Source organism: Prunus persica, chromosome G7, assembly GCF_000346465.2.
Source record: "Prunus persica cultivar Lovell chromosome G7, Prunus_persica_NCBIv2, whole genome shotgun sequence".
In the NCBI taxonomy this organism is placed as follows: Eukaryota; Viridiplantae; Streptophyta; class Magnoliopsida; order Rosales; family Rosaceae; genus Prunus; species Prunus persica.
In genome coordinates, this window is record NC_034015.1 from 19165121 (window position 1) to 19192439 (window position 27319).

At 36.5% G+C, this 27319-nt stretch overlaps 2 protein-coding genes and 1 pseudogene across 2 annotated transcripts; 1 reads left to right on the plus strand and 2 right to left on the minus strand.

Moving 5' to 3' along the window:
* LOC18771518 lies at positions 946-4971 on the minus strand (annotated as a pseudogene).
* On the minus strand, positions 16183-17499 carry LOC18770493. Its single transcript, XM_007204122.2, has one exon. It carries the CDS (start codon positions 17193-17195, stop codon positions 16464-16466), a length of 732 nt encoding a protein of 243 aa, XP_007204184.1. The 5' UTR covers positions 17196-17499; the 3' UTR covers positions 16183-16463.
* On the plus strand, positions 22104-26159 carry LOC18771210 (zinc finger CCCH domain-containing protein 64). The gene is made up of 10 exons (XM_007204535.2): positions 22104-22341; positions 22436-22709; positions 23139-23268; positions 23408-23527; positions 23675-23792; positions 23992-24443; positions 24551-24836; positions 24913-25006; positions 25167-25312; positions 25409-26159. Exons 1-10 carry the CDS (start codon positions 22267-22269, stop codon positions 25535-25537), a joined length of 1824 nt encoding a protein of 607 aa, XP_007204597.1. The 5' UTR covers positions 22104-22266; the 3' UTR covers positions 25538-26159.

The window sequence follows — 27319 nt, forward strand, 5'->3', positions numbered from 1 at the left end:
AAGATATTACTTAATTACATATATTAAATGGAGGAAGTTGGCCAAAAGAAAAAGTAAAGAAACTAATTTTATATTTTAAAAATTTATACTTTTCAAAAAAAAAAAAAAAAACTTGAACACTTCTCCCGACGAAATTTCGTCGGCAAAGATCTATGCCGACAAAATTTGCCGGATTAGGTTTCCCCCGACGAAATTTCGTCGGCCACACGTGCTCCCACGTCACCCAATATGTGTTGTCCACGTGTTATGCTTGAAAGTTCGCCACACGTGCGGGGGCGTGTTGAGAGTGTTTGTCCCACATTGAAATGTTAAGGGATCTAGCCTGGGTTTATAAGGAGTTGAGCTACTCCCCCCATCGCCAATTGGTTTTGGGGTGGAACCTCAACTTCCTTCACCTTAAACGATAAGTGCCAATAAAAAATCTGAAATTTTGGGGTTCATGTTCTCATCCAAGAGAATGTTACTGACCTTCAAATACGAATCATGGTGGAGATAAAGAAGCCCTCTAGCAACACACTGAATAATATTGAAGCGTCTGCCCCAATCAAGCTCACGTCTCCTCGCTGGATCTTGTAAATGCAAACATTCGAAATATAACCAATAGTTTCATTCATATATCCCATGCATTGTACAATGAAAACGTTGCTATGGAAGATATTGAAACATTTGTATGAACAATAGTGAAACAGGGGTATAATCAGATTCAAAATTGATTTCAGGTCTAGTTCAACATTGTCTCTTCTACTTTATAGAGAACTGAAATGTACTCATGTATTATACAGTTCAGTTTACAGTTCTGAGCATTAAATCTGCAGGATGTCTTGCTTGACTGTTTGTGTATTGAAAATAATTCAGTGATTCTGTGTATCAATCGAAAATAATTTTGATTCCGTGTGCCCTGAACTTTTAGTTCAAGTGAATTGAATTGTGGCTTTAAGTAAAGTAGGCAAATTACAAAGATAAAGTCCAGTGAAACTAACCAAATAGATGAGTGTCCAAGCTTCTGTTTGGCATGAACTCATAAATCAGTAACTTCTCATCTTCTTTGACGCAGCAGCCCATGATCCTAGCAAGATTTTTATGTTGGATCTTGATTTGAGGTGCCTTTTCTCAACATCCCACATCGAAAATCCACAACCCTATAAAGGTCATTATAAACAAAGCACTATGATAGATTAGTAAGTGTGGTTAACCTTGGTAGAATGGGCTATTGGGCTCTACTAAAATTGTCGTTGAATTTGGCACTAATAAATAATAATAATATTAATTAAAGACTTAGGCCTTGGGCCTTAAATATTTTAATTAACATCATGAATTATATTACTTAATGAATAGTAATTCAATTTCTCGTGAAATACATACTATGCTACTTAAAGGGTGTAGCCTACCTTTTCATAAAAAAATTTATTTATAAAATAAATAAAAAAAAATTTTAAACTGAGTATAGCCGTGCGGCTATACTATTTTTAATATAAAAAGGAGGACAGGCGCCACGTGTCTACTTGGGAAAAAAATATTAAAAAACACGGAGTATAGCCGTGGGGCTGTACCCTTTTTGGTTTTAAAAAAAAGGAGCCTCCAGCGATTAGGCGCCACGTGTCCCAAAAAGAGTATAGCCGCCCGGCCAGACTTTTTCAAAAAGAAAAATATAGTAAAGCCGCACGGCTATACTATGTAAATATAGTATTTAATTAATAAATAAAAGAAAGAAGGACCCTCCAAGTTGCATTAGCTTGCACTTTATAGATATTAAGAAAAAAAGGAACTTTGACAGATATTTGGAAGTCTTACCAGGTTGTCTTTTCCGTTTAATGCCCCAACAGAGAGCTGCTACAGATAATAAGAGGATGGAGATTCCAGTGACTGACGCAACTACGGGAATAACAAAATTGCGCTTCTTTTTGCAAGAAACATTTCCGGATAGATTTGGATTTGCACACAAACTGACATAAAAATGGTTGATATCAAGAATAGTTAGATTTTGATCTGTTATACCAAAGCATATAAATTCCTCTGTAGCATATCTTATAATTCTCAAAACTAGTTTGTAGGGAAACACCTCATCGTTTAATATTGTCATTAAAAACGAAATAGGAAAACAGAAATAGAAAACTAGTGTCTGTGTGGATCAAACTTCTAACACAGTGTTGTGGTGAGTTGGAGTTAAGTACAAAATTTGAAGGTTATATGGGCTTCACATAGCAGACCTTAATGATAGAAAACCATTCTTCCTTCTTTCAATCAGTCCTACTGGAACTGAGCCTGTGAGCTTGTTTTTCTCCAAGTTTCTGCAAAGGTAAATTAATCACAAATCTTTCACCATACTTTGTTCGTAACAAAAGATTCGTAGTTTTTTCCTCCCCAGATAACATTTAAGTCTGGCAATTGAGACAAAAAGTCCGGAATTGGTCCTGTCAAGTTGTTGTTTGATAAATCCCTGAAATGAACAGCTCAACTTATTTAAATCAAATTCTGATAATGTGCTGTCTGCCTTCTGGTAACTTATTCACAGGAAGAAATATATACTCACAATGTCCGAAATTAGGAGCTATCTCCTAAATCCGCTTGAGGACAAGTCCCTACAGATTGCATGTTCCATAAATTTAAATTTACTACACATAAGTGGAATGGGAATGAAAATTTCGGTAACTTCGTTTGAAGGCATACTTACAAGGATATAATTCTTGGGGACTCATTTTGAGGATAGCTACATTTTACACCTTCCCACAAGTAAGCTTGAGGGGCACATGGATCTCCTTGCCAGTTCTTTTTAATCTTATATGTTGACTTGATGATGTTGATTGCGTCAACTAATTAAAACAATTTCAGAATCAAACAGAAAATCTCATATAAATCAATCATATACATATTAACACTAAACTGAGAGTATGAAAGCCAATGTTTTGAAAGGCGAGGCGTTAGAGTGAGGCGTTTTATACCTTATGAGGCGAGGCGTAAGCTTTAAAGCGTTGAAACGTAAGCCTTTCGGGTATTGAGTTATTATAATTACAAAAATATAAAACAGCTATTTAATGTATTAAATGCCACTCTAGAATATAAATTAACCATCAAAGCATGTTTATTTCAAAATTTCTCTTACTATTGCTCAATTCTTTACTATATATCCTTTTGGTTAAATTATCTCTCTAAGTCTAGTGCCTTTCTACCTAGTTCGAATAGATAAAAGAGTAGATTATGGAGGTGGACTGAACTGATGGTGGAAGGCGGGAGGCGGTTTCTGTTGGTCTGTTTAGGAACTTTGGCTTTTGGGAGAGGGAAGGAATAAATGGGTAAACTAGTTTCCTTTGAACAAAACGGTGCGTGTCTAATATTAAAACTTAAAACTGAAACGCACAGCTTAACTAAAGGGAAACAAAACAACACAGCCCGTGCAAATGACGTCGTCTGGAATCAGATTTTTCAAATAAAGGAAGTCTGTCTTCCTCGCGAGGCTTGCGCCTTTTACAGCGCATTTGTGTTTAGCGGCCGCTTCGGACCGCCTCGACTTCAAGGCGTACGCCTTTCATGACATTCGCTAAACTGAGCTGCGCCTGAGGCGAATCACCTCCGCCTCGCTCCGAGGCGCGCCTCAACGCATGCCTAGGCATGCCTTTGAAAACACTGATGAAAGCTAGTGTAAGGAAGAAAGACTTACTGTCTTCTTGGTTTGTTTCTAACTCTAAGAATTCCTTCAACATGTAAATCTCAATGGCGTTGATGATGGGTGGAAGGGTAGAGTTCTCTGCCTTACGGATTGAAAAATTATATTGTCCTCCACTCAAAGCGGCAGGGCTAAAAATAGTATTTGTGTACAAGTAATCGGGAGCAAATAACTCATAAAAGACCAGCCCGTTCCTAGTAATGTATTGCAGTCTGGATTGGTTTGCTCGTAGCTTTTCAACTTCTGCGAAGTGCATGTATACATAGTATGATGCCTTGTCATCAGCAGGCAGCCAGAAGAAAACCAAGGAAGCATTCTCACGTCTTGGCGTTGCAGCAGTATGCATCACAATAGAAGGTGGTTGGTAATCATTGCTAAATCCAGAGTCAATGGTCTGTGATGTACTTAATTGTGTCCAATCATCACGGTCATAGGCATACCAGAAGCGATCATGAACATCGAATGGATACCTAAATAGATTTCGAGATTTCATCAGTCTCATTAGCAATTAGAAGTTGACCAGGTATATGTTCATCATCTAACTCCTAGGAGATTAGGCACTCACCTGTATCCTTCAAAATCAGTTGGTACTTGACCAGTATCAAATCGCATCTCAAGCGCCAACGACCCCACTTGTGTTGGATAAGATGCATTAAGTAAAGGCCTGAGTTCTATTGCTGATATAAATGGAACGCCGGAGCTTGTGTTCACAAGACAGACATGTATGTAGCTTCGCAGTGGGACATGTATAAGCTCTTTGTGTGCTGCTGCTACAGAGGCATTCTCAAAACGTATTGACTCCCATAAGTTAGCTCCAAGATGGAGTTCAAACTCAGATGCTTTTTCTTGGCCATCATAATTCCCATAAACAAAACTTGCTCTGATCAAATATTTGATGCCACTTGTGACGTTTATGTTGTAGCAGTTCCTGGTTCCTTCAGGGAAGCTCCTTAGAGACCAGTAGGGTTGTTGATAGTCATCTCTAAACTCATTCAACACGGATTTACTTTCACCGGTGTCTATGAAGCTTGCGTCTGAAATGTAGAGAATTTTTGTTGTCGTTTCGGTATAGGTAAATTTCTGCAGGCCACAATCTATGCTAATGAATTCTGAGATAGACACACACATACAAAAAGACAGAGAAGCTTTCATTAGCTATGCATATGTTATAGATAACATTATTTCCTTCAAAATATTCCTACCTGATTGATCATCCTGGGCATGAACTAGGAGCAGAAGACTAAGACCAAGGTGCAGTGTGAAGAGAAATTGTTTGACTGTACGCGACATCATTAAACTTGGAGAAGCAAGACACAGATTTGAGCAAGACATAAATGTTGGTCCTTTCTTAACCACATTTAGCTTATAACTGTCAGATAAAGTTCTCTTTACATTCTCTCTGTCTGATTTTTCTTAAAAAGAAAATTAAGCACTATTTAAATCAGCTCGTTCAAACCCTTCCTTCTGTGGAAAAACATGTCACATTCTTGGCTTCTTCCCTCCAGTTGTCCTCCTAACCATGGAAATTCTTAAAAAGTCAAATGTATATTTTCATATTAATACACGCCTCTCTCACCAACTTTAATTTAATAGAGCATATCTATCACATTAAGTTTAATACAATTAGTTATTAATAGTTACAGTATTACCTGAAGAAGAAGCGGCTCCATCTCCACCAGAAGATATACCAGTAGACTGCAACTGGTTGGCTACTTTATCAGCTTCCTTCGCATTAGCCTCTGCCCAAAATAAAAACAAGAATTAAATTATTAACAAAAAAGATGACAAATTTATTAAATATAGCAAGTGAAGAAAACAAAACAGAGCAATCATAAGGAAATAAGAGGTGATGCCAAAATATATTTCACAAAATCTGATGCTATCCAACTCATTAACCAAAAGCTTGAGCCAACTTTATATCCCTCTTTAACTCTCAATTAAATCCCAATTTCTTTGCTTTTCCTCACCCTCAATTGCTTCTGTTTGGTTCATTTTCAGTGAGAACAAGCAATCATGGAAAATAGGGATCAGGGTGCAGCTCAAAACCATGCTTGTGCTTCCTGCAAGCAGCAGAGGAGAAAATGTGATGAGACCTGTGAAATGGCCCCATACTTTCTAGCCAGCCGGTACAGTGAGTTCCAAAATGCTCATAAGATCTTTGGTGTGAGCAACATCCAAAAGATCATGGCCATGGCTGCACCTGATCAAAGACAGGCAGCTGCTGAAAGCATTCTCACGGAAGGGAATGCAAGGAAAAATGATCCTTTGAATGGTTGTCTTGGCATTATCAGAGGTCTCAATGCCCAAATTCAGGGACTTGAAAGAGAACTCCATATTATGAAACAGCACCTAGAACTTTGCAAGGAGAAGGAAGAACTTGATGGGAAAAAAAACCAATCAAAAGAAGAAGACTTGCAGCATGATCAATCTGATGGTCTCAATTCACTAATCCTTCCTGATCTGGTAAGACTATGATCTTAATTTTTCTCTGCCTCCTTGTTTTTTTTTTGTTTAACCAAAACAACATACATATACACATAATAAATAACTGATATGTGAATATTTATTCTGTGTAATGTAGCCCTCTCATGTCATAACTGAGATGAGAAAATATGAACAAGGATACAATTACTGGTCAACTTTGGAAGATGCAGAAGAGAAGGTCTTTGACATCCGGCTCATAGGACCAGTATTATTTGAATCCAATCTGAAGGGGAATGCAAGTTCTAGTGCACCAGGAGAATCCAGGTTGTGCAAAACTTTATACTTGTGTTCGATAATGTTTATTTGTTGTTTTGTATTTATATAGAGATGGAAAAGAGAAAGAGGAAGGGGAGATTGCTAGGTGGGAGGAGAGATAACATTGTTTATAAGGAGCGTGCGATGAGATAGATTTAAAACATAAATAAATAAGAAGCTTTATTTATAATCCCTCAATGCTCACACGCTAGTGCGGGGAGCGTAAATAAGGGTATATCTATCTATCTATCTATATATATAAAGCAAAAGGCAGAGAATGGTGGAACATTCAAAATACCAGAAAATGCCCTTGGTTAATGCAAACATTAAGAATTCAAATTATTAATTAAATAAGGATAATATGGTAAATTCACACTTTTTCATATTTAAAAAAATTAAAAGAAAAAGAAAAAGCAGATAATGGATCCTATTTTTATGAAACACAACTACCCATTATCTTTTTCAATTCTAAAATAAATTTACTTATTTTTTTTAAAAAACCTCTCGCAAGCACGGAAGCGCGTGCAGAGAGGCTAGTATTACTTAATTGTTATTTGTACTTCCACTCATGACACACACGTCACGTGCAAATAACTTTGTCTCTTAAAAGTAAAAGCTTAAAAGAAATTCAAACATCTAATTTTGGAATCCACTTTTGTCATTTCATAAGGTAAATCACATTTCTTATAATATAATTGATTCTCACAATAATTGCAGAATATTGATAATCTTAGTAATCTTTTTCTAATAAAAGTGATTAATGTTTTGCGCCTTTGGCAATAAGTTTTGAATTAATCTATTTTTTCCCCATGAAATTGTAGTGCTGCTGCCTCCAAGGCCAAAGTGAAGAAACCTTCAGAGAGTTTGCAAGAGAAAATCACAGGAGATGAGGCTTGACCATCCAGAACAGACATGGAAATGGTTGCACATCAAGAATGAATTTTACGTTGTGATCAAATTTAGTTAATTGACTTGAAAGATCATTAGACCTGTTTTCTGCATATCGTCAGACTTTAATTGCGTTTTGAGATTATCAGTTTTTTCAGTACTTTGTTTTTGCTTCCAGTTCCTCCAACAGCAGAAATCAAAGACAAGAGAGGAGCAATGGATGCATGAAGTGTTTTTTAATATACTTGCAATAGCTTAAGCTGGTATTCAGTTTGAGCCCACACACCTTCGGCAATATCATTCCAAAAAGACGATCTTAGGGCGATGCGATATTCAGTTTTTGTTGGTGCAAGAGAATCCTCTCCCCAGGAACTCGAGCCACCCAATGAAACTTTTCTTTTCTTGAAAAATGATTGATTTGTAGCTTGCCCACCCACTAGAAATTCCACAAATAAGCTCCATGAATCACACACTTTACGCAAGTACCTAAAAGAGAATGCATTAAGGACGGTCAGAAGCAAATGAAAGATACAAAGAGTTGCAATTAAAAACAACTGTCTGGGGTCAACCAAATTGATTCTTGTTTTGCTAATTAGTTAAGAAGTCATGTAAAAGCAAAGGGTTAATGTTTTATAGTTTAGTCACCGAGGTCGACACCAGAAAAATGCAGCCCACCACGGTTTAGATTTCATAAGTTAAGAGAAGGTGTAGAAAGAGAAAAGACCTTAAAAGATATTCTGCACAACTTATTCTGGTATCTTTTGAAATAAGGTAATCAAGAAGCACCTGATGGTCATAGCTCAACTGCAAAATAGGAAGAAAAAAGAAAGTGCACAATGTCAGTGATTCTTTTTTACTCTGCAATACCATATACTTCAAATTAACAACTAAGAGGCATGCCGAAGTGGAAATGCAGATATGTAAGAGTGAGCATCTTGCCTCTAATAGGAAAAGATGGATCAAGAGTACAGGATTGGAAAGACTGAGACACGGAAAAGTAAATTGCCATTCGAATCCTCCAATGCAACCTCTTCCTTTTAATCCCAATATAAACCCAAAAATCTTGTTAAAAGGAATCCATGACGATAACTTTTAAAACAATGGAAAACTAGGATATTAATTCCTTACTGTTCTGCACAACAAGGTACACAAAGCAGATGCAAGAGCACTTTGAATAATACATCATCCTACAGTTCAAAAACAAGCCAAGAAATGAGGACATGAGTCTAAAAAACAGCAAGAAAAATACAACAAATGAAGAATACAGAACTGCAATTTTAGTACGTGAAATTGTTGAATAAGATGATGCATTCAGATAGACAAAACAAAATATGGATACAAATTTTCTTTTTTTGGGTCTGGGTGAATAGATTGCCCATTTTGCTTATATCACGTTGCATATAAACATAGACAAAAAAAACTCCTAGTTTCAAAGATAAAGTTGGATGAAGGATTTGGCAAAGTCAACACATTCTACAAAATACATTTCATGGGCCACTGTCATATTAGCTGCAAGATGCCCTTGAAGACAGTTATAAAGCTCCAAGAGACCTTTCTTTCTTAGACAGTAACATTAGGCTTCTAGTACTAGAAAGAAATCAATAAAGCAAAAAGGCATTGGTGAGCAATGCCAATGCGCCTCCCTCCACTAACCGACCTCTCCCTGCATGCGTGTTGACGACTAATTTATCCTTTCCTTTTCTTTACCCCAACCACGACCACCAGGAATTATAATTCTCTCATTCCCTCTTCATTTGCCTCCCAATTCTCACTCTCTCAACAACAGAAACACAGTTTTCTATCTCTTCCTTTCACTCCACACGAAACAAACCCCTCATTTCTTATGCCTTTCCTTATTTTATGTCACCTTTCCTCCTTCTCACACACTATATACATGTCACCTTTGCTCCTTCGCACCAGCAAGCTTCGTCTGTCTTCATTTGGAAAAAAAAGGACACGACCCGCCCTGGCACCCGGACCCGCCCTGGAGCCCAGACCCGCCCAGGCCGCCTAGGCGCCGCCTAGGTCCTCCCAGGCCGCTTAGGCACCGCCTAGATCCACCCAGACCGCCTAGATCCTGCCAGACTGCCTAGATCCGCCTAGGCACCGCCTAGATCCTCCCAGGCCGCCTAGATCCTCGCGATCCGCCCAGGCCGCCTAGATCCTCCCAGGCAGCCTTGGCCCCCCCCTAACTCCCTGTTGTCGGTGTTTTCCCGCCTAGCGCCTAGGCCGATATCTCGAACACTGCTCAAAACCTGTAACGGGCTTGCTCTGTGCCCTAGACGTTCGTAGTGATGAGTTCAAGTTCGATTCGCCAGAATATTTTTTCAAAAACCAAGTATAGCCGAACGGCTACTATTTTTAAAAAAAAATTAAGAAAATACCGAGTAAAGCCGCCCGGCCGTACTATTTTTAAAATAAAAGTGGGAAAAAAACCTAGTATAGCCACGTGGAAGTACTATTTTTAAAATAAATTTGGGGGAAACAGAGTATAGCCGCGCGGCTGTACTATTTTCCCAAAAAAATATGAACCGCCATTCTAACCTTTCTAAGAGAATGGATTCATCTTCATAGGAATCTTCGGATCTACCATATGAAGGAGAGAAATTATTCAACAATTACAGGGATGAATTTCAGGAACAACAGGAAACATAGAAGACCTGGGTCATCAAGAAATCAATCATCTTCATTCACACAAAGCACTAAGAAGGAGACATGAGGATAAAGAAATTGAATGGAAACTATTGATATTATAGTCCTAAATCAATGGCCCATGTATGACAGCTAATTTGCCTCATAATTATCAACCAAACACAGGAAGAAAAGCCTGAAAATGTAAAGACTTATACCTCTGCAAAAAAGTTTAAACAGATTCCAAATACGTGGGTCACCGGGAAATTGTTAAATTTTTATTTTCCTAGATGCAATACCAGTGCTTGTCTTATTTTTTGATATTCTTCTTTTATAGCATTCATAATGATACAGTGATGCCAAATATTTCACCTCAGAGCATTCAAGAAAACCAATATCAAGACCAATTAGATACCAATCTTTCATTTTTCTTCCAACAAGTAAGAAATAATCTTAGCCTCTCAAATTCTTTCATAGTTAGTAAAATACACAACAGGAAAAATACGAATAAAATACATTCGGCAAAATTTTGGCAAATTTCTCCATCATGTAAACCTAAAAATTGCTGAAATATCGCTTTAAAAAGACAAAATATTTAATCAAGGGAACAGTAAATCTGGAAGAAAACTAAGAATAAAGAAATTGATGAAATGATAGAACAAAATTCGTGCATTCTTTAATCAACTGATCAGCATATATCTAAAGAATATAAAACTGGCTTATTACTATACCTATAGTTATGCTCTAGAGTATCGTATATCACTTCAATTTATGCTCCATTGTAGCTCACGTTAGCTACAATCTTACTTAGGAATTATTGGGATTTCCATAGATGGCAAAAGGGTCTCCTTATAAATTGTGGCTTTAGCTTCCACTTCCACCACCAACAAACTTCGAGAAGCAAAGAGAGTTCAAGAAAAAAAACAAAGAAAGTGAGGAGAAATGGATGCTAGTGTGTTGAGGGCTGTGGTTTTGATGAGCATGCTTGTGCTTTCAATAGCTCAAGCTGATATTAATCCTTCCTATACCAATGCGGTTCCAAATGACAATCCTCTTGATCAAGTTGATGATGTCCATCCTCGCTCTAATACAAATCAAGTGGTTCCAAATGGCCATATTATTTCTTGCGGTTTAAAATGTGCGACAAAGTGCCTGATGAACCCAATATGCCTTGGCATGTGCATGATCAGATGCAAACATAGGCCTTCGGATGTTGTGTATAATTGTACACATAATTGTGCCAACTCCATTGCCACCACAAGCACTTCCAATTCTGGTAATGATATGCATATATATATTACCATATGGGATTATTGATCTTACATTCCTCTACTTAATTACTCTTTCTCTATAACTTTATCATGTTTGTTTGAAATTATATTTTTAAGTATTAATATTATTTGTATTTTTGTTTTATTTGCTTGATTGTAGATAACCGCTATGTGGAAGGTTTCGTGGATTCATGCTATGAGAGTTGCTCCAAGAATAACCAGATAAATTAATTGATCGGCTATTGTTCCCTAGTTCAATGCGGATGTCTTGTTGCATAAAATAAATGACGAATTATGTCTTTCATATGTAAACTTATTAAAAACAAGAATAAGATTTACGAAATTACTACTTATATTGCTTTATGGGCCCTTTTTTTGGGTTCACCATGCTTGTAGTTTCTTCGGGCCCGAATTATTTCAATTTTAGTTTTTAATTTTCATTTTTTGGGTTAGAATGCAGAGGAAAAAGAGGGACAATGGAAGTGAGAATGAAAGTGGAGATACAAATTTGCACTTCCCTATACAATGATATTCGGCCTACAACGTAACGTGAAAAAATTTAATAGCGGTAAAATAAAAAAATAAAAAGTTGGTAAGAAAAATTAAATAAAGGTTGAGACTAGAAATCTTTAAACTAAAATGCAAGTGATATACTGTTAATTGTCATTCAAATGTAAATTGTATAACAAAACAAAAGATCATTTTTCAGCACGTACACTGCAAATTGCTAAATATCATATTTCACCAAACAAAAGATTGAATCAAAGGAACACTAAATCTGCAAGAAACAAAAAAGGAATTGATGAAATTATATAACAAAATTCTATTATTATTTAATCAACTGATCAGCATATATCACTTCAATTTATGCTCGATTGTTGCTAACGTTAGCTACAATCCTGCGTAGGAGTTATTGGGATTTCCATTGATAGCAAAAGGGTCTTCTTATAAATTGTGGCTTTATCTTCCACTTCCTCCACCAACAAACGTCGACAATCAAAGGGGTCTTTTTGTTTAATTTATTAAATGAACACTTGGGCTTTTTTTTAAATTTTTTAATAAATTATATAGCCGTGCGGCTATACTTTGGAATTTATGCACCAAATATTCCACCCAAATTTAAATCTATTTCTTTTTTCTACTTACAGTAATTGAAAGTTGTATTGAAAAGGATGAGTTTTGGGTGGTTTGGCAAGTAGTGCACAAATTTGTTCTTCAGATTTCAGATAGAGGTTGTGGTTCAACTATTGTATTAATAAATACCATTCAACTGAACAGAAGAATGCTTATCTCCAAAAAAATACAGAAATGCTATACATATTCAGTGCTCAGATTCACAGCATCACCCAATTTCCATATCTAGTGTTGAGATTCATGACATCCAAACTTCTAAGTAGGTTAGCGTACGTAGTGGATATGTCCAATCACTTACTTCAAGGGTATGGCTCAATTCTCGTCTTCAGCTTCTTGTGAGAGCAACCAGGAGCTTCTTGTGAGAGCAACCAGGAGAGGTACTCAAGCCTCCTGGCCCAATTGGTACGAGCATTTCAAAGAATAATACTCACATATGCATACACATGACGCCCAGTCTTCTCATGCTTATCTATCACATGCTTGTTTGCAATTCAAAGAAATCGTATAGCCGTTCGTCTATACTCCGTTTTTTTCTTAATTTAAAATTAGTCTAGCCGGGCGGCTTTTCTCGGCTTTGCACTGTTTTTCTATTTTATTAATTGTTTTTTAAAAATAGTATAGCCGTGCGGCTATATTTAGTTTTTAAATTTTTTAACACGAGATAGTATAGCCGGACGGCTATACCCGGTTTTCCCAATTTTTAAAAAGAAATAGTATAGCCGTGCGGCGCTACTCGGCGTTCCATTTTGTTTGGAGAAATAGTATAGCCGCTCGGCTATACCTGATTTTTTAATTTTTTAATAGAAATAGTATAGCCGCGCGGCTATACCCTGCAGAATACAAAAAGAAGATCGACTTCAGAAATGAAAGCTACCGCAGCTTTGAACACCTTTCCAAAATCCTGGCATACAGGCTGCTGCTGACCTCCAACATTAACCGAAGGATCATCCTCATTGTGGAGTTCTTTCACACGCCTCCTCATGTTATCTTGGGAAAAACAAACACACGATTACAGTTTTCAATCGGAAACATAAAGAGTTTCTCTTAGTGCTGAAGAAGATGAAGATTTATCATTTATGTGGTCCTTTCTTCTGAAGCTGGAACGACAATCATCCACCGAACAAACGTATGGCCACTGTAAAGAATAAGTTAAATGAATTCAGGAACCAATAACCATAGTTTCAAAATACAAGTGAACAAGCATTCAATTCTAACTGCAGTACGTGTACGTGATTGAGGTTCACTTGATGGAGCTTCAAAGGAGGTCTCCCACCTGATGGTCCATTAAAGTCAGAAACCTCTCGCATTTTGGAGATCTTTGTGTGGGATCCAATGCTTTAATGAAGCTATCAAACTATCAAACTAATCGGTAGCAGACAACACCACAAGGGAATGGCTTTGCATTTGCCGCTTGAGATATGCAGGTTTCTTAAAAGTAGCACCACATTCTTGGCAAGTATTGGATTTTTCCCTCTCTCCTTCCCCATCGCCATCAGCCTCTTCGGCCATTTCCATCTCTTCCTGTAACAAAAGTGACCAAATTATAAGTAAAAATTAATATAATCAATCTGAAGACAACCCAGCTTCAGATTTTGTTTAAAATATAAAAACCAAATGAACCCACAACAGTAAATCCCTCAAATTCGAAAACTCAATTCATAAAAATTCATAATTGGACCATAGAAAACCAAAATTAAAAAGAAGGACTGAAACCTAGTGGTGAGAAGCAATCAGGTTCTTTTGGACCTGCAGATGCCACAGTACAATAACAATCACAACATGTCAACATACATACAAAATTGTAAATACAAACGCCCAGATACATCTCATCCAATATGTACATGTTTATGCATTGCATTGCATATCACCACAGACCCAAACACATATGTAAATATACATATACTAATAACTCATCCAATCCAGACCAGAAATAGTAACACACATGCGCATAAACACATAAATTCATTAAATACAAACATACACTGCTACATACATCTATACACATATTTACAGTATTACATGATCAGATGCAAACATAGACCTTCGGATGTTGTGTATAATTGTACACAAAGTTGTGCCAACTCCATTGCCACCACAAGCACTTCCAATTCTGGTAATATGCATATTTCCATGTGGGATTATTGATTTACCTCTCTCTCTCTCTCTCTCTCTCTCTCTCTCTCTCTCTCTCTCTCTCTCTTTCTCTCTAACTTTATCATGTTTGTTTTGAATTATATTTCGGTCATTGATATTCTTTGTATTTTGTTTCTATTTGCATGATATTGTAGATAAGTTCTATGTGAAAGACTTCGTGGATTCATGTTATGAGAGCTGCTCCAAGAATAATTATATTAATTAAGGGATTGGGAATTGTCGCCTAGCTGCATGCGGCATGAATGTCTTGCTCCAGAAAAATAAATGACAAACTATGTCTTGCATATGTAATAATTTTAATTTAAAATAATAATAAGATTGTTCCAATTACTATTTATATTGCTTTGTGGACCTTATTCTTTCTAACTACAATATGGTATGGACTCATCAACCCATCCATACCAATTTGGAGGATGTAAGCCAAATTTACTAATGAATCAAAGTGCAAATATCGAATTTTCGTAAGACCTAGTATGGTTTGGTCCTGTGCATTTTCAAATGCAAGCAGAACAGCGTTGTCTAAATATGAAAATACTGAAAAGAAAGTCGAGGTTAACTCGTCATTGAATGTCACATTCTTGTCTTTCGTTTTTTGGTAAGGATCCAAATTTTTGCCTGTTTCTGTTTGGGTTTTCTTGTCAGTTTAATATCCAAATTTGCTGTGGAATAAATTTATAAAGACAAAGAGTGGTGCTATTTGCCATTCCATCCAAATTCGCTTTTGTCAGTCTTGTTTTTTTCCTTATTTTTAAATTCAATTTTAAATATGAATAATCTATATATATAAAGCAAAATGCAGAGAATGGTGAAACATTCAAAATACCAGAAAATGCCCTTTGTTAATTCAAATATTAAGAATTGAAATTATTAATTAAATGAGGATAATATGATAAATTTATATTTTTTAATATTAAAAAAATTAAAATTAAAAACAAAATAAGATAATAGGTCCTACTTTTATGAAACATAACTACCCTGTTATCTTTTATTAATTCTAAAAATAAAATTTAAAAAAAAAAAATCAATTGGCACATGCGTGAGCATGTGTCAAGGGGCTAGTATTTTATTATACTTAAACAAAATGTGCTCCACGTGTGTCATGTTATCTTTTTTTTCCTTATATCTATATATCTATATATATAAAACAAAAATCAAAGAATTGTGAAACATTCAAAATACCAAAATATGTCATTGATTAATGCAAACATTAAAAATTGAAATTATTAATTAAATGAGAATAATATTATAAACTCACATTTTTTCCTTGTTACTTATGTTATTATTTTTGTTCAATGCATGTGTATTTTCAATTTTTTCCTCTTTGCTTTCATTTTCTCTAAGCCATGCTGCCAAGAAACTAGGGTGTCCCACTCAATCAAACATCTAATTTCATTCTATCATTGGCCGAATTGAATAATTAATGCCACGTACGCACCCTTTTTTTCTTTTCTACAATAGTCAAGTAACTAATTTGTATAGCACAATGGGCATTGAAAAGAGAATTACTACCAAATAAAGATCTAGTTAGTAAACGCATCCATGCCGTATTTATTAATATTTTGATGAATGATTTTTTGTTGTTGAAAATTTTAAGTTATCCATCAGGAAAGAGTTAATTAAAAAGCAATTTATTTAATGGTCTTTCATTATCAAAATAAAGCCAACCATGCAGTAATACTCGTAGGAACTGAGCACGGGATGGGGTTATAAAACGTACCTACTCTCAACTCTTTTATTAATATTTAATTTGGTTGACGAACTGGTCTGAGATTTGAGTTTTCTCAGCTGCCTTGTGACCCTTTGAACACCATGAAAGGCCTCGGTTCCAGGAAAATACTAATATTCAGAAAAATGAAAAAGGTGGTTACAATCTCACATCACACCCAACGAAACCCACCTTGACAAAAAAATAAAAAATAAAAAACCCCCCGGAAAATTAAAATTAAAGAAGAAGAAAATACCTACTACAACTATTTTTTGTTTTTTTATTTTCTTTGAAGCATTTCTTTGTAACGCAAGAGAGAGTCCAGCCTTTGCAGCCTGAGCTGCTGCTTAAACCTGTTGATAAAATCATCAGCTTTCGCGTCAACCCCTTCGTCGCCCCCAAACGACTTCGTTTTCTCCACCCTCGGCCTTCTGTCGTCCCCTACGTCGTCGTTTCCTTCAACCTTTCCCAGCGGCGATTTCTCGCTAACAGACTTTCTTATCTGCTCGTGATGGTGCGCCGGAGCTCCACCACTCGACTCCGACTTGCTCCGATGAACCAAATTCTCGCTCCTCGGGTTCGGATCATGGGTCTTGTGCTCGGACTCATTCGAGTCAAGATATCTAGTTTCTGTGTCAGGCTTTTCCGATCTCAACAGAGTGGAGAAATCCATCGACCCGAGCCGTTCCAAGAGCGAGGGAGTCCGAGTTAACCCGGCCTGGTTTACATGCTCTGGTGCCACGTGTTCGGGTTCCGGGTTGGGTTGTTCGAAATTGTAGTGTGAGAAGTTGAAGGACCTGACCCGGTCCAAGAGCGAAGGCGTACGGACGAGCTGGTGCGAGCTGTGAGGAGTGAGCTGATCTTGATGGTGCTGTTCAGGGTTTTTGTGGGTCCCAAAGCGAGAGGAGAGAACGATGGTGCCGATCACGAGGTTGACGAAGAGGAATAGAGAGGTGGGCGTGAACCAGCTGATCATGATAGACAAAAACGACGACGTTGCTGGGTCTGCCATGGTGTCTCTCTCTGGCGTTTCACTTTAATCTTGTGAGTTTCAGAGAGAAAGAGAAGAAGAGAGAGAGAGAGATGGGTTTTGTGTTTTATTTTTTTCTGCGCGTCGTGTTGTAGTTTCGGCTGAAGTAGAGACATTTATATAAAGGTGAGAGGTGACGTTTTTGTTTGGTAGTGAATTTCGAAGGAAACAATGTCGGGTTCGAGGGCCTCTCCTTTTATCATGTTCCACGTGTTGTTATTGTTTTTACACGTAGGTTGATGCATAAGAGTATCTCCAAGGGAGTTGTTAAAATATCAAACATCAAATTTAAATTTGATGATTAATGTAGTAATTTGACATTTACATAATTTTACACTTCATTCAATATGTCAAATAAATAACTATTCTAAGAATCAAATCTTTGAAGATATAGAAAGAAAGAAAAATAATAAATGAAAGTAACAGTCAGCTATCTTTAAAAAATAATAAAATATTTATTTGATATTTTGCTTTTGGAATGTCAAAAGTAACGGCTGAACTTCCAGCCTTCATTCCATATTAGCTTTGACAATTCGATTGGAGTAATGTAAGATGTTATTTTTAACCGTCAAATATTTATGTGGCACTTTTGACATATCGATTGGAGATGCTCTAAGCTATAACTTATTAGCCCAATAAAACTAAATTAATAAATCTTTAGGAAGAGGGGATTGGATTGCATCCCCTTATATCATCTTAAAATCTGTGGTGAATGACAAATTCATGTTAGGAAGACTATGTTTTTAGGCGATATTATTTTAATTCTATCAAATATGTATGAGTTTATATGTACATGTCAGATTCACTTTGTTGTTTTCCATACTCTTCATCTTCAACACTCTCTCGTTTTCTTCCCTTTCATTCTCAGTTGATAGCATATACTACTTTAATTCAAATTAAAATAAATAACTCGCTTTTTTTTTTTTATCGGTGATCATCGGTAACTTTCCTCATTTTGGTCGAGTTGATTTAGGACATGTTTTATGTGAACAGAACATGTGTAATAGTAATTGCAGCAAGTTTCCCACTTTTTCCGAACATGTCCCAAATCAACTCGATCATGTTGACAACTTTCCAACTGGTGATGACATATCCTGAGGTGATGTTTAGTGCTAATATCAAATATCCCGCCATGAAAACTACACGAGTGATGATAATTAAGGGGAGATAAGGTAGCATTTGTTGTTACTTATGATCATCATCTTGAGTTATTACCGCAAATGAATAATGCGTGCCATTACCATTAAAACTAAGTAAAATGATCAACAGTGTGATGATAACGAACTAATATATAATTGAAGGACATCTCTCCAACCTAACTTTGACTTAGATCATGAAATACACATGTGGCCTCCACATAAAGGTCAATTTCTTGATGCAATCGATTATGGCGCTGAAGACTTTTGCAAGTTAGATTTGAGCAATATGGACAATTTATACAACTGTTTGTTTATCATTGACAGCAAGGATACTAACTAGGTTTACCTATAATCGCATGCATGGACAGCGCATCTTGTAGCTTAGGATAGGAGGACTTAACTAATTACTATTATGGGCAAAATGGTCATTATCATCCTTCTAGTTTTGGAGAAATTTTAGTTAGGAATTTATTTCTCCCACCCGAAAGAAAGACAAAAGGAGAAAAGATGACATATGTATAGTGTGTAGAACAAGTTGCATCACCTTATAGTGTTTTAATTACATTTTGTGGGGTGTATGCGAGTTGCAACTCAAATGATTGCGTATGAGATTTGTTTCGAATTCCCCTTTATCTTATGTCAAAAAATATATAAAAATAGTACTTTTTGTGGTTAGTATAACATTAATGTACATAAACCATGTGCTTCTTCTTATCTTATCGTCTAAAGCAAACAATATTTTCAGAAATTTTATGTCACATTTATGCAGATTAGACACCCTTTTAAAAAAAAGACTACTTTAAATTCAATAATTTCAAAAGGTAACTTATGGTCTTGTAATGAAAAGTCGAGGAACGGTGTGTGTCTAAAGAAAGACAAAGGAAAGAAGCCATCGTATCATTCCATCAACTTTTACAAAGTAGAGACCCAGAAAATTATTTTAATCAACGATTAAATATTATTGAATAGTAAAATAAGTAGAAAGAAGACCAAGACCAAGACCAAGACCTGGGTCTGCAGTCAACGTGATCGTGTATGCGGTCAATATATATTTAAGGGGTTTGTTTTTTCTTCGAACTTGTGTTGTTCTATTTTTTATACGTTCACACTTGACCAGCATGTGCGCTGATTGATATATATGAGTCAATAACCATGTGACAGTAAAGGCTGCTTAAATTAGACGGGCCCACATTATCTTTAGACTCATTTTCAGTGACTGATGAAAGTGTGAACGTATTTTCCATTTTATCACCTAATTTTTCAGAAGAATTTAGATGGAAATTTAATAAAATACAAGTCGTATTTAATAAAACAATCTCGCTCATCTAGGGACTTAAAAATGAAGTCCTATTTAATAAAGGCCATTGAATTAATTCAATGACACGAAAATTAGATTTAGTTATTATGGGAAAAACAAAAAATAAAACAGGACGAAATATTGATTATCTTGTTCGGTTGGTGATGGATTGAAAAACAAAAGATAAGTTTGTGAAGCGGTAGATATTTCTATTCCATTTATTTCCCTTTTCGTTGATTGTTGGGTAGGTTTTCATCTCTTGTCAATGATATTATGGGTGAGCACTTATTGATAATAATTGTGTTGATTGTTCCATTCAACCAAAATACCTCCGATGAGAGAAAGGAAGATGGTTGGGGAAGAAAGATGAGTGTTTCTGTGGAAAAAATAAGGTAGGGATTCGAGAAAATTTAGTTAAGAATTTATTTCTCCCACCCTAAAGAAAGAGAAAAGATGACGTTTATAAAATTGCATCACCTTCTAGTGTTTTAATTACATTTTGTGGGGTGTATGAGACTTGCAATTCAAGTGGTTGCATATGAAATTTCCTGTTTAAATAGCCTTCTTATGTAAAAAAAAAATAGTACATGTGTGGTTGGTATAACATTAATGCACAGAAATCATGTGCTTCTTCTTACCTTATAGTCTAAAACAGACAATATTTTTAGAAATTTTAAGAGTCACATTTATGTAGAAATTTTAAATAAAATTTAAAAAGAAAAAGAAAAAAAGCATCTGATCAGCAGATAAAAATTGAACAAATTTGGAGAGAGCTAGGCAGCTGCTAGCAATATATGCTTTCTGTATCCAGTTGCTCAGGAGAACTTTGTTTGTTAATCCAAATGTTAATACTCATCTCTCTCAGACTCTCTCTCTCTCCCTCTCTCTCTCTCTCTCAAGTAGCCAGTGTCTTTGAGACTCTAGCCTGCCTCTGCAACTAGTTATATTAGGTGAATCATTTAAGAAACTGGCAGAAAATTTGTCTATATATATGGGATTTTTATATTAGCCTTGGAAATGTATAAAGTAGCATGAATTGCTCTGTTGAGGCTAATTGACATAGGTAATTAGTTGGTTTGCAAGTCAGTCGCAATTACACAACATAGCATTGATATGATTGTGCTTATCTCTTTATAGATGTCTTTGTTGCACCAAGATGGAAGTGGAGATTGTCTAAGTGACCAAAAGAATTGTATAAAGATCAAAAGTGAAAATGCTTTTTACTTTACCAAAAGAATTGTATAAAGATCAAAAGTGAAACTAATTTTTGTATTAACAACACTTTTATTATATAGTTTATTAAATGTCAAATTCTTTTTCTTTCTAGTTGATTTCTTATGCCGTAAATATGAAAGATATTATTTTCACAACACAACAATACCAAATTGGCCCTAAATATTATTGAATTATTAAATATGTAGAACGAAGACCAAGACTTGGGTCAATAGTCAATGTGATCCTGTATGCAGTCAACATATATTTAAGGGTTTTTTTTTTTTTTTTGGGGTAAATACCATGAGGTGTCCCCATATTTGAAGGATGAGATTAATCCCCGCTTGGAGTTCGGCTTGAGCTTGGCCACAAAGTGCTTCTAATGAGTTTTAAACATCTTCTATTAAGGCACCAAGTGGCTCGCCAGCTGAAAATGACAGTTTGCCAACCACACCACACCTTGTGCTTTAAGGGTTTTTTTTTTTCCTAACTTAAACTGTTGTATTTTTTCTGCATTCACACATGACCATCATGTGCTCTAATTGATATATGAGTCAATAACAATGTGACACAGTATCATTTGCTTAAATTAGACCGGACCACATTATCTTTAGGCTCATTTTCAATCAGTGATGAACACATTTTCCATTATCACCCCGTTTTTCAAAAGAATTTAGATGAAAATTTAATAAAATACCAATTTCCCAGAGAAACTTGCGAGCCACTCATGATGAAAATTTGGAAACTCTTGGTAATTATATTCCTTAGAAAAGTATTCTTCAATGATTTTTTTTTGTTATAATATTGAAGCAGTCAGAAATGTACAATTTAAGTTGGATTATTCTGTTGAAAAATAATCCAACTCGATTCAATTAACTGTACTCTTAAATCTTTCTTGGGTTCTTCTTTGTGACTAAACCCTAAGAAAGATTCAAAGTCCAATCACTCCACCTATGAGTAAAATCAAAGATTTAGAATTCCCAAAGAATTTTCTTAAATGACATGAAGAAAAAAAAAATTGACATTAGAATATTTGCACAAAAATGGATGAAAAATCAACTTCATCGTAGGATGGGATCGAAGTGGAAACAGAAGATGAGACTTAAAAAATAAAAAGTACAAGGACAAAAATGAAAGTTCAGATAACTGCAGGGGCCATTAGTGAAATTTTGCCACTTTTTATTTTCAGAATACACATAAAATTTTATATATAAATAAATAAATAAATAAACAAAAAAGTTCCAAATGATTATTGAAAGGGCCTAAATTGGGCCACACAACAACTGACCTCCAAAGGCCAAAATAGCAGAAGCTTAAGCGCGCCAAGTACCTCGGCCCATTAACTCGCCATCCATCTTCCGTCTTCAACCTCCAGACCCCGCCTCTCTCTGTCTCTTTCCTTCCCATGGCTCCTCCGAAAATTTTACTCTGCGGCGACGTTTTGGGCCACCTCAAGCAGCTCTTTAAACGAGTCGCTTCGGTTTACATATCTCTCTCTCTCTCTCTACCTCTGTATCTTTTTTTAGCTCAACTAATTTTCGATTTCTGATTCTTACTGATTTAACTTGTTCTAGGTCAACAAATCGGCGGGTCCGTTCGACGCTTTATTCTGCGTGGGCCAGTTCTTCCCCGACTCGGCGGACCAGCTCGACGAGTTCAATGACTACATTGAAGGCCGGGCACAAATTCCTCTCCCAACCTACTTCATCGGAGACTATGGCGTTGCAGCCACTAAGGTGCTCTTGGCCGCAACGAAAGATTCCGGGAACCAAGGCTTCAAATTGGACGGCTTGAAGATATGCAACAATCTCTACTGGTTGAAAGGCAGTGGCAAATTTAAGCTCCATGGTATCATCTTAAGTCTCTGCTTGGTACTGGGAAAAATAAAGGAGATAACTTTGTTTTTTTGGGCATGCAAAAATGGAGGGAACTGGAGATGAAAATTTTGGTTTGAAAATTGTGCTTAAATAGAATTCAGCAGCTTACTCTAAGTTTGATGATCAGTTGTATTAAGCTTAGCTGAGTGCGTTTTCCATTATCTTACATTTGCTATATTTTGCTTAAGATCGGTTTAGTTGTTGCTCAGCTTAACTAGGAATTACTTGAGTCACACTTAAGTCTGATTAAAGGCCAGTGTTAATATACAGCTTTGGGATTAGAGTCATTGGGTGTGGGAAATAGAGGAATGTGTAAGGGCTTATGGGAGTTTGCTTTATTTTAGGATATGTGCTGATAGTTTCATTTCTGTTTATAGCTAATTACTCCACTCATTTTTAGGGTTATCTGTGGCGTATTTATCTGGTCTCCAATGTTCGGATAGTCAACAGTTTGGGACGTATAGTCAGGACGATGTTGATGTGTTGCGAGCGGTTGCTGAGGAGCCTGGAATTATTGACTTGTTTTTAACATATCCTTGTTTTGTTATAAATTACATATGTGTTACTTTAAAATGAAAAAGAAGATCATTTGGTATCCGTTACATGCTCTTTCTTGCTGCAGTTTTCAGTTTTCGGACCATTTGTGTGATTTCTTTAACTGATTATTACTAACAAATGGCCAAGCGGGATCACTAATAGAGCAGCTGCATCTGATGTTCCTCCTGGAGCCTCTGAGCCTTTTGGCAGTGACTCTACTGTGGCAGAGTTAGTAGTGGAGATCAAACCGCGGTACGAAATTTTTGATAGTATTGCATGTCATGTCATTTTTAATACTCTCCTCAATGGCATATAGTAGCAAACATAATAAGTTTTGTATTTTCATAGAACAGTAGCAACAACTCTATGATTCTGATCAAAGTTCATCTTCTGTGGTAGCTATCATATTGCAGGTACAAAAGGCGTGTACTATGCACGTGAACCCTACTCCAATGTCGATGCTGTGCATGTGACCCGCTTCTTGGGCCTTGCTTCGGTTGGAAACAAAGATAAGCAGGCTAGTTATCTCAGCATCATTTCAATTATATTCACATTAACATTTTTATTTTACTTATTATTTGGTATTGGGATGAATTGATACGCATGCTGTTCTCTTGCGTGTCGGACAATATCCTTCAGCTGCTTGTCATTACATCTTCATTTTATGCCCTTAAATATAGCTTTGATAACCCTTTTCATTTGTCTTTGCTCCGCAGAAATTTATTCACGCAATTTCTCCTACTCCAGCATCTACAATGTCTAGTGTTGAGATTAGTACAAAGTCACCAACCACTACCTTATCTCCATACACATATGGGGAGAAAACAGATCATGCAACAGAAGCTGGAAAGAGGTCTAGTGATAGCATTTCCGATTCACAGTACTGGAGATATGATGTCAACCAAAAAAGGCAGAAACATGGAGCTGGAGATGGTAATAGGCTGTGTTTTAAGTTTGTATCCTCTGGCTCTTGTCCTCGAGGGGAAAATTGCAACTTTCAGCATGATGTAGATGCAAGAGAACAATCTTTGAGGGGTGTTTGTTTCGATTTTATGAACAAAGGAAAATGTGAAAGGGGTCCAGATTGCAAATTTAAGCACAGCTTACAGGCTGAAGGTGAGAGCAATTCTCACCAGAGACGTGGATCTGGAAATGCCAACAGTAACAGGTCCGACTCTGAATAACACCTTTTTGATGCCTATTGAGCAGGCCAATGAGAGGGGTTCAAGAGGTTATTTGTTTTTGTTGTAACATTGAGTTTGATCTCACATGCAGGTCAACAGAGTGTTGGTTTTGTTTGTCAAGCCCCAAAGTAGAATCACATCTAATTATCAGCATAGGGGAGCATTACTATTGCGCCCTTGCTAAAGGTCCACTTGTTGAAGACCACGTATTGCTAATTCCTATAGGCCATTCACCCAACACCCTTTCTTTACCCTCAGAATGCGAAATTGAGCTTGGTAAATTCCAGGATACTCTAAAGCAGTATTATAAAAAACAAGGGAAGGACGTTGTTTTCTTTGAGTGGGCTTCGAAACGTACAACTCATGCTAATCTTCAGGTAAGGATCTGTGTTGCAAATGTTTATATATGAAGTTTCATGAATGAATTACTTACCCCACTTGTTCTTTTGTTAGGCCGTTCCAGTTCCATCAGCCAAATCAGCTGCTGTTCAAAATATATTTAACTTAGCTGCAGAAAAGTTGGGCTTCAAGTTTGAGACTACGAAATGTAAAATAATAGTACACATTTGTTGCATGGGGCTAGGATCTTTGATTATGTTTTGTGTTCATGTCAAACTTCTGATATTCCTTAGCTTCTACTACATCTTTAATTTTTTGTTCCTTTTGGCCTGTACTGCATCTTTAACTGATGCTTCTCTTTGTTACAGCTGGTAACAATTCTGATGGAAGGAAAATGTTAAGGACACAATTCGACAAAAATTTAAGTTTCTTCTATGTTCAGCTCCCTGATGGTACAATCTTGTCTCATTCAATTGAGGAGAATGAGAGATTCCTACCCCAATTTGGGCGCGAGGTAAGATCATAAGGTCTACTGGTAGTTTGTAATCTGACAATTCCTTTCCTGACATTCAGAAGGTTGAAATCCAATGGCAAATGAAATATTTTGTAGGTTATAGCAGGTTTGTTGAACAAGGCTGACAGGGCTGATTGGAGGAATTGTACAGATAGCAAAGAAGAGGAAGCCAAGATGGTGGGAGATTTCAAGAGTGGATTTGAAGAATTTGATCCAAATAAGTAACTTCTCTCAAGAGGAAGTAGGACTGAGAGTCCTAAATTTGTGACATGATGTGATATCTCGAATGTCCTTTGCAATTTCTTTGTCTACTGGTGACGTTCACCAACCTCCGCAGTCCTTAGCATCCATATTCTTACCAATTTTGAGAACCAAAGCCAAGATTGCTCAATGTATGTCATTGTTGTCACTTCAAGGTTGCTCAATTTTGACAACGAATCCCAGATGTTCTCTAATGCTTCCTGAACAACTTGTCGATGGTTCATTCTCATTGCAACAAGTGAGATCAAGAGGTGGCGTTAGTGCACCAACTGAAAACTTATTGGCTATTGCAACTTTCACAGAGTGTTCAACGATGAGAACGAGTCCAGTAAGTTTAACCCGAGTGCTGATTGATGCCTATTTTCTTTTCTATGTTCTCTCATATCATATAATGTTTTCGCATTTGGAATTGAGATATCTGTTATGTATCTACATCCGGCCTTCTAATTTTCTGCTATCTTCACTCTGTCACACGGCGTCGGTGTCAAGCATATTATATAATGCTTTAACTATAAGCTCTTTTCAGTTTTGTGGCAGTTGGGACCCAATAATATTAATTGAATTCCATTTTGAAGCTTGAAGCCAAGAGGCATTTCTTTCTTCCTTTTTGGTTGTTTGCATGTGGAATGAATGATGCAAGCTGAGAAAGCCATGGCCAACATCTCCCGGAATGTGATCAAGAATAAAATTAGGCATCTAATAATTGATTATGCTTCTTTTCATTTTAATCATTTTTTTACTTAGAAATCCTGATAACCAGAAACTTCTGAAATGACCAAAAAAGTCATCTCTATTGTGGTCCTAGCCTCTGGTAGTAGGTGCAAGTGTCACACTCTCAGGGGCCAGAAAATTATAACAATCTCTGTTTGCCATTAAAGAGCTTGTTGAGAGACTTTGGTTAGGTAGGACTTAGGAGTCTGCCTACCGAGTGGTAAAGGAACATTCATTGCAAGAATAATTCTTTTCAGCCTTAGCAAAGATGCAGCCTGCCAAAGAAACAAAGAAATCAAATGCCCCCATGAACTAAAACTAAAGAATAAGCCATACTAAGGATGGTCCCAAAGTGCCAATCTTCTTATGGCATAAGTGAAACTAAATTGTAAGATTCTGTGTTCGAGTTCCCCCTCCTCAAATATCTCGCTTGTAAATCTTTCTTGGGAAAAAAAGAAAAAGAAAAAGATAAGGGCTTCACCTAGAAGCCTCTGTGCTGATGGATATACAAAGAAAGCTTGATGGTGAAACAGTGACGTTGCCTTTTTCTTTTTAGGTCGTGAAAATATAACACAGGCCATCACTCGAACACGGATTGAGTGAGAGACAAGAAAACTATTGGATCACAAGGGCAGTTGCTTTGCACCTCTACATGAGAAGAGAAATCATTGCGATATAATGAAACCCAATTTAGAGTTTTTGATGATGCCATGTGGGGCTCATAGTTTCAGACGTGTTCTAGTCCGTGAAGTGAAAAAGCAAGAGAGATCCCAACAAAAACAAAACCCACCGTCATTATTATCCATCATGTGGGGTGGGAGTTCAGTGCCATTGTCTACATCCCATAAGCTCATAATATTTTACTTGTCTGATTAAAAGCCATGGTTGACGCATTCAAAAACGGTAATGATTTCCACAAATTGTTCGTTTTCTGATAAATCCTTGGAGATGGACTTATGCTTGATCACAAAGTCAATAGTTTTCAAGTTAAAATGCATATTCAATCGCAATGGGTTTGTAGCTCAAGCAATTAAG

Excerpts from the sequence above, each read along its gene's own strand:
- LOC18771210 (XM_007204535.2), top strand. The coding sequence starts at position 22,267 with ATGGCTCCTCCGAAAATTTTACTCTGCGGCGACGTTTTGGGCCACCTC. Across the intron at positions 24,444-24,550 it reads GGAAATGCCAACAGTAACAG|GTCAACAGAGTGTTGGTTTT; the intron begins GTCCGACTCTGA and ends TCTCACATGCAG. Across the intron at positions 24,837-24,912 it reads CAACTCATGCTAATCTTCAG|GCCGTTCCAGTTCCATCAGC; the intron begins GTAAGGATCTGT and ends TTCTTTTGTTAG.
- LOC18770493 (XM_007204122.2), bottom strand. The coding sequence starts at position 17,195 with ATGGCAGACCCAGCAACGTCGTCGTTTTTGTCTATCATGATCAGCTGG.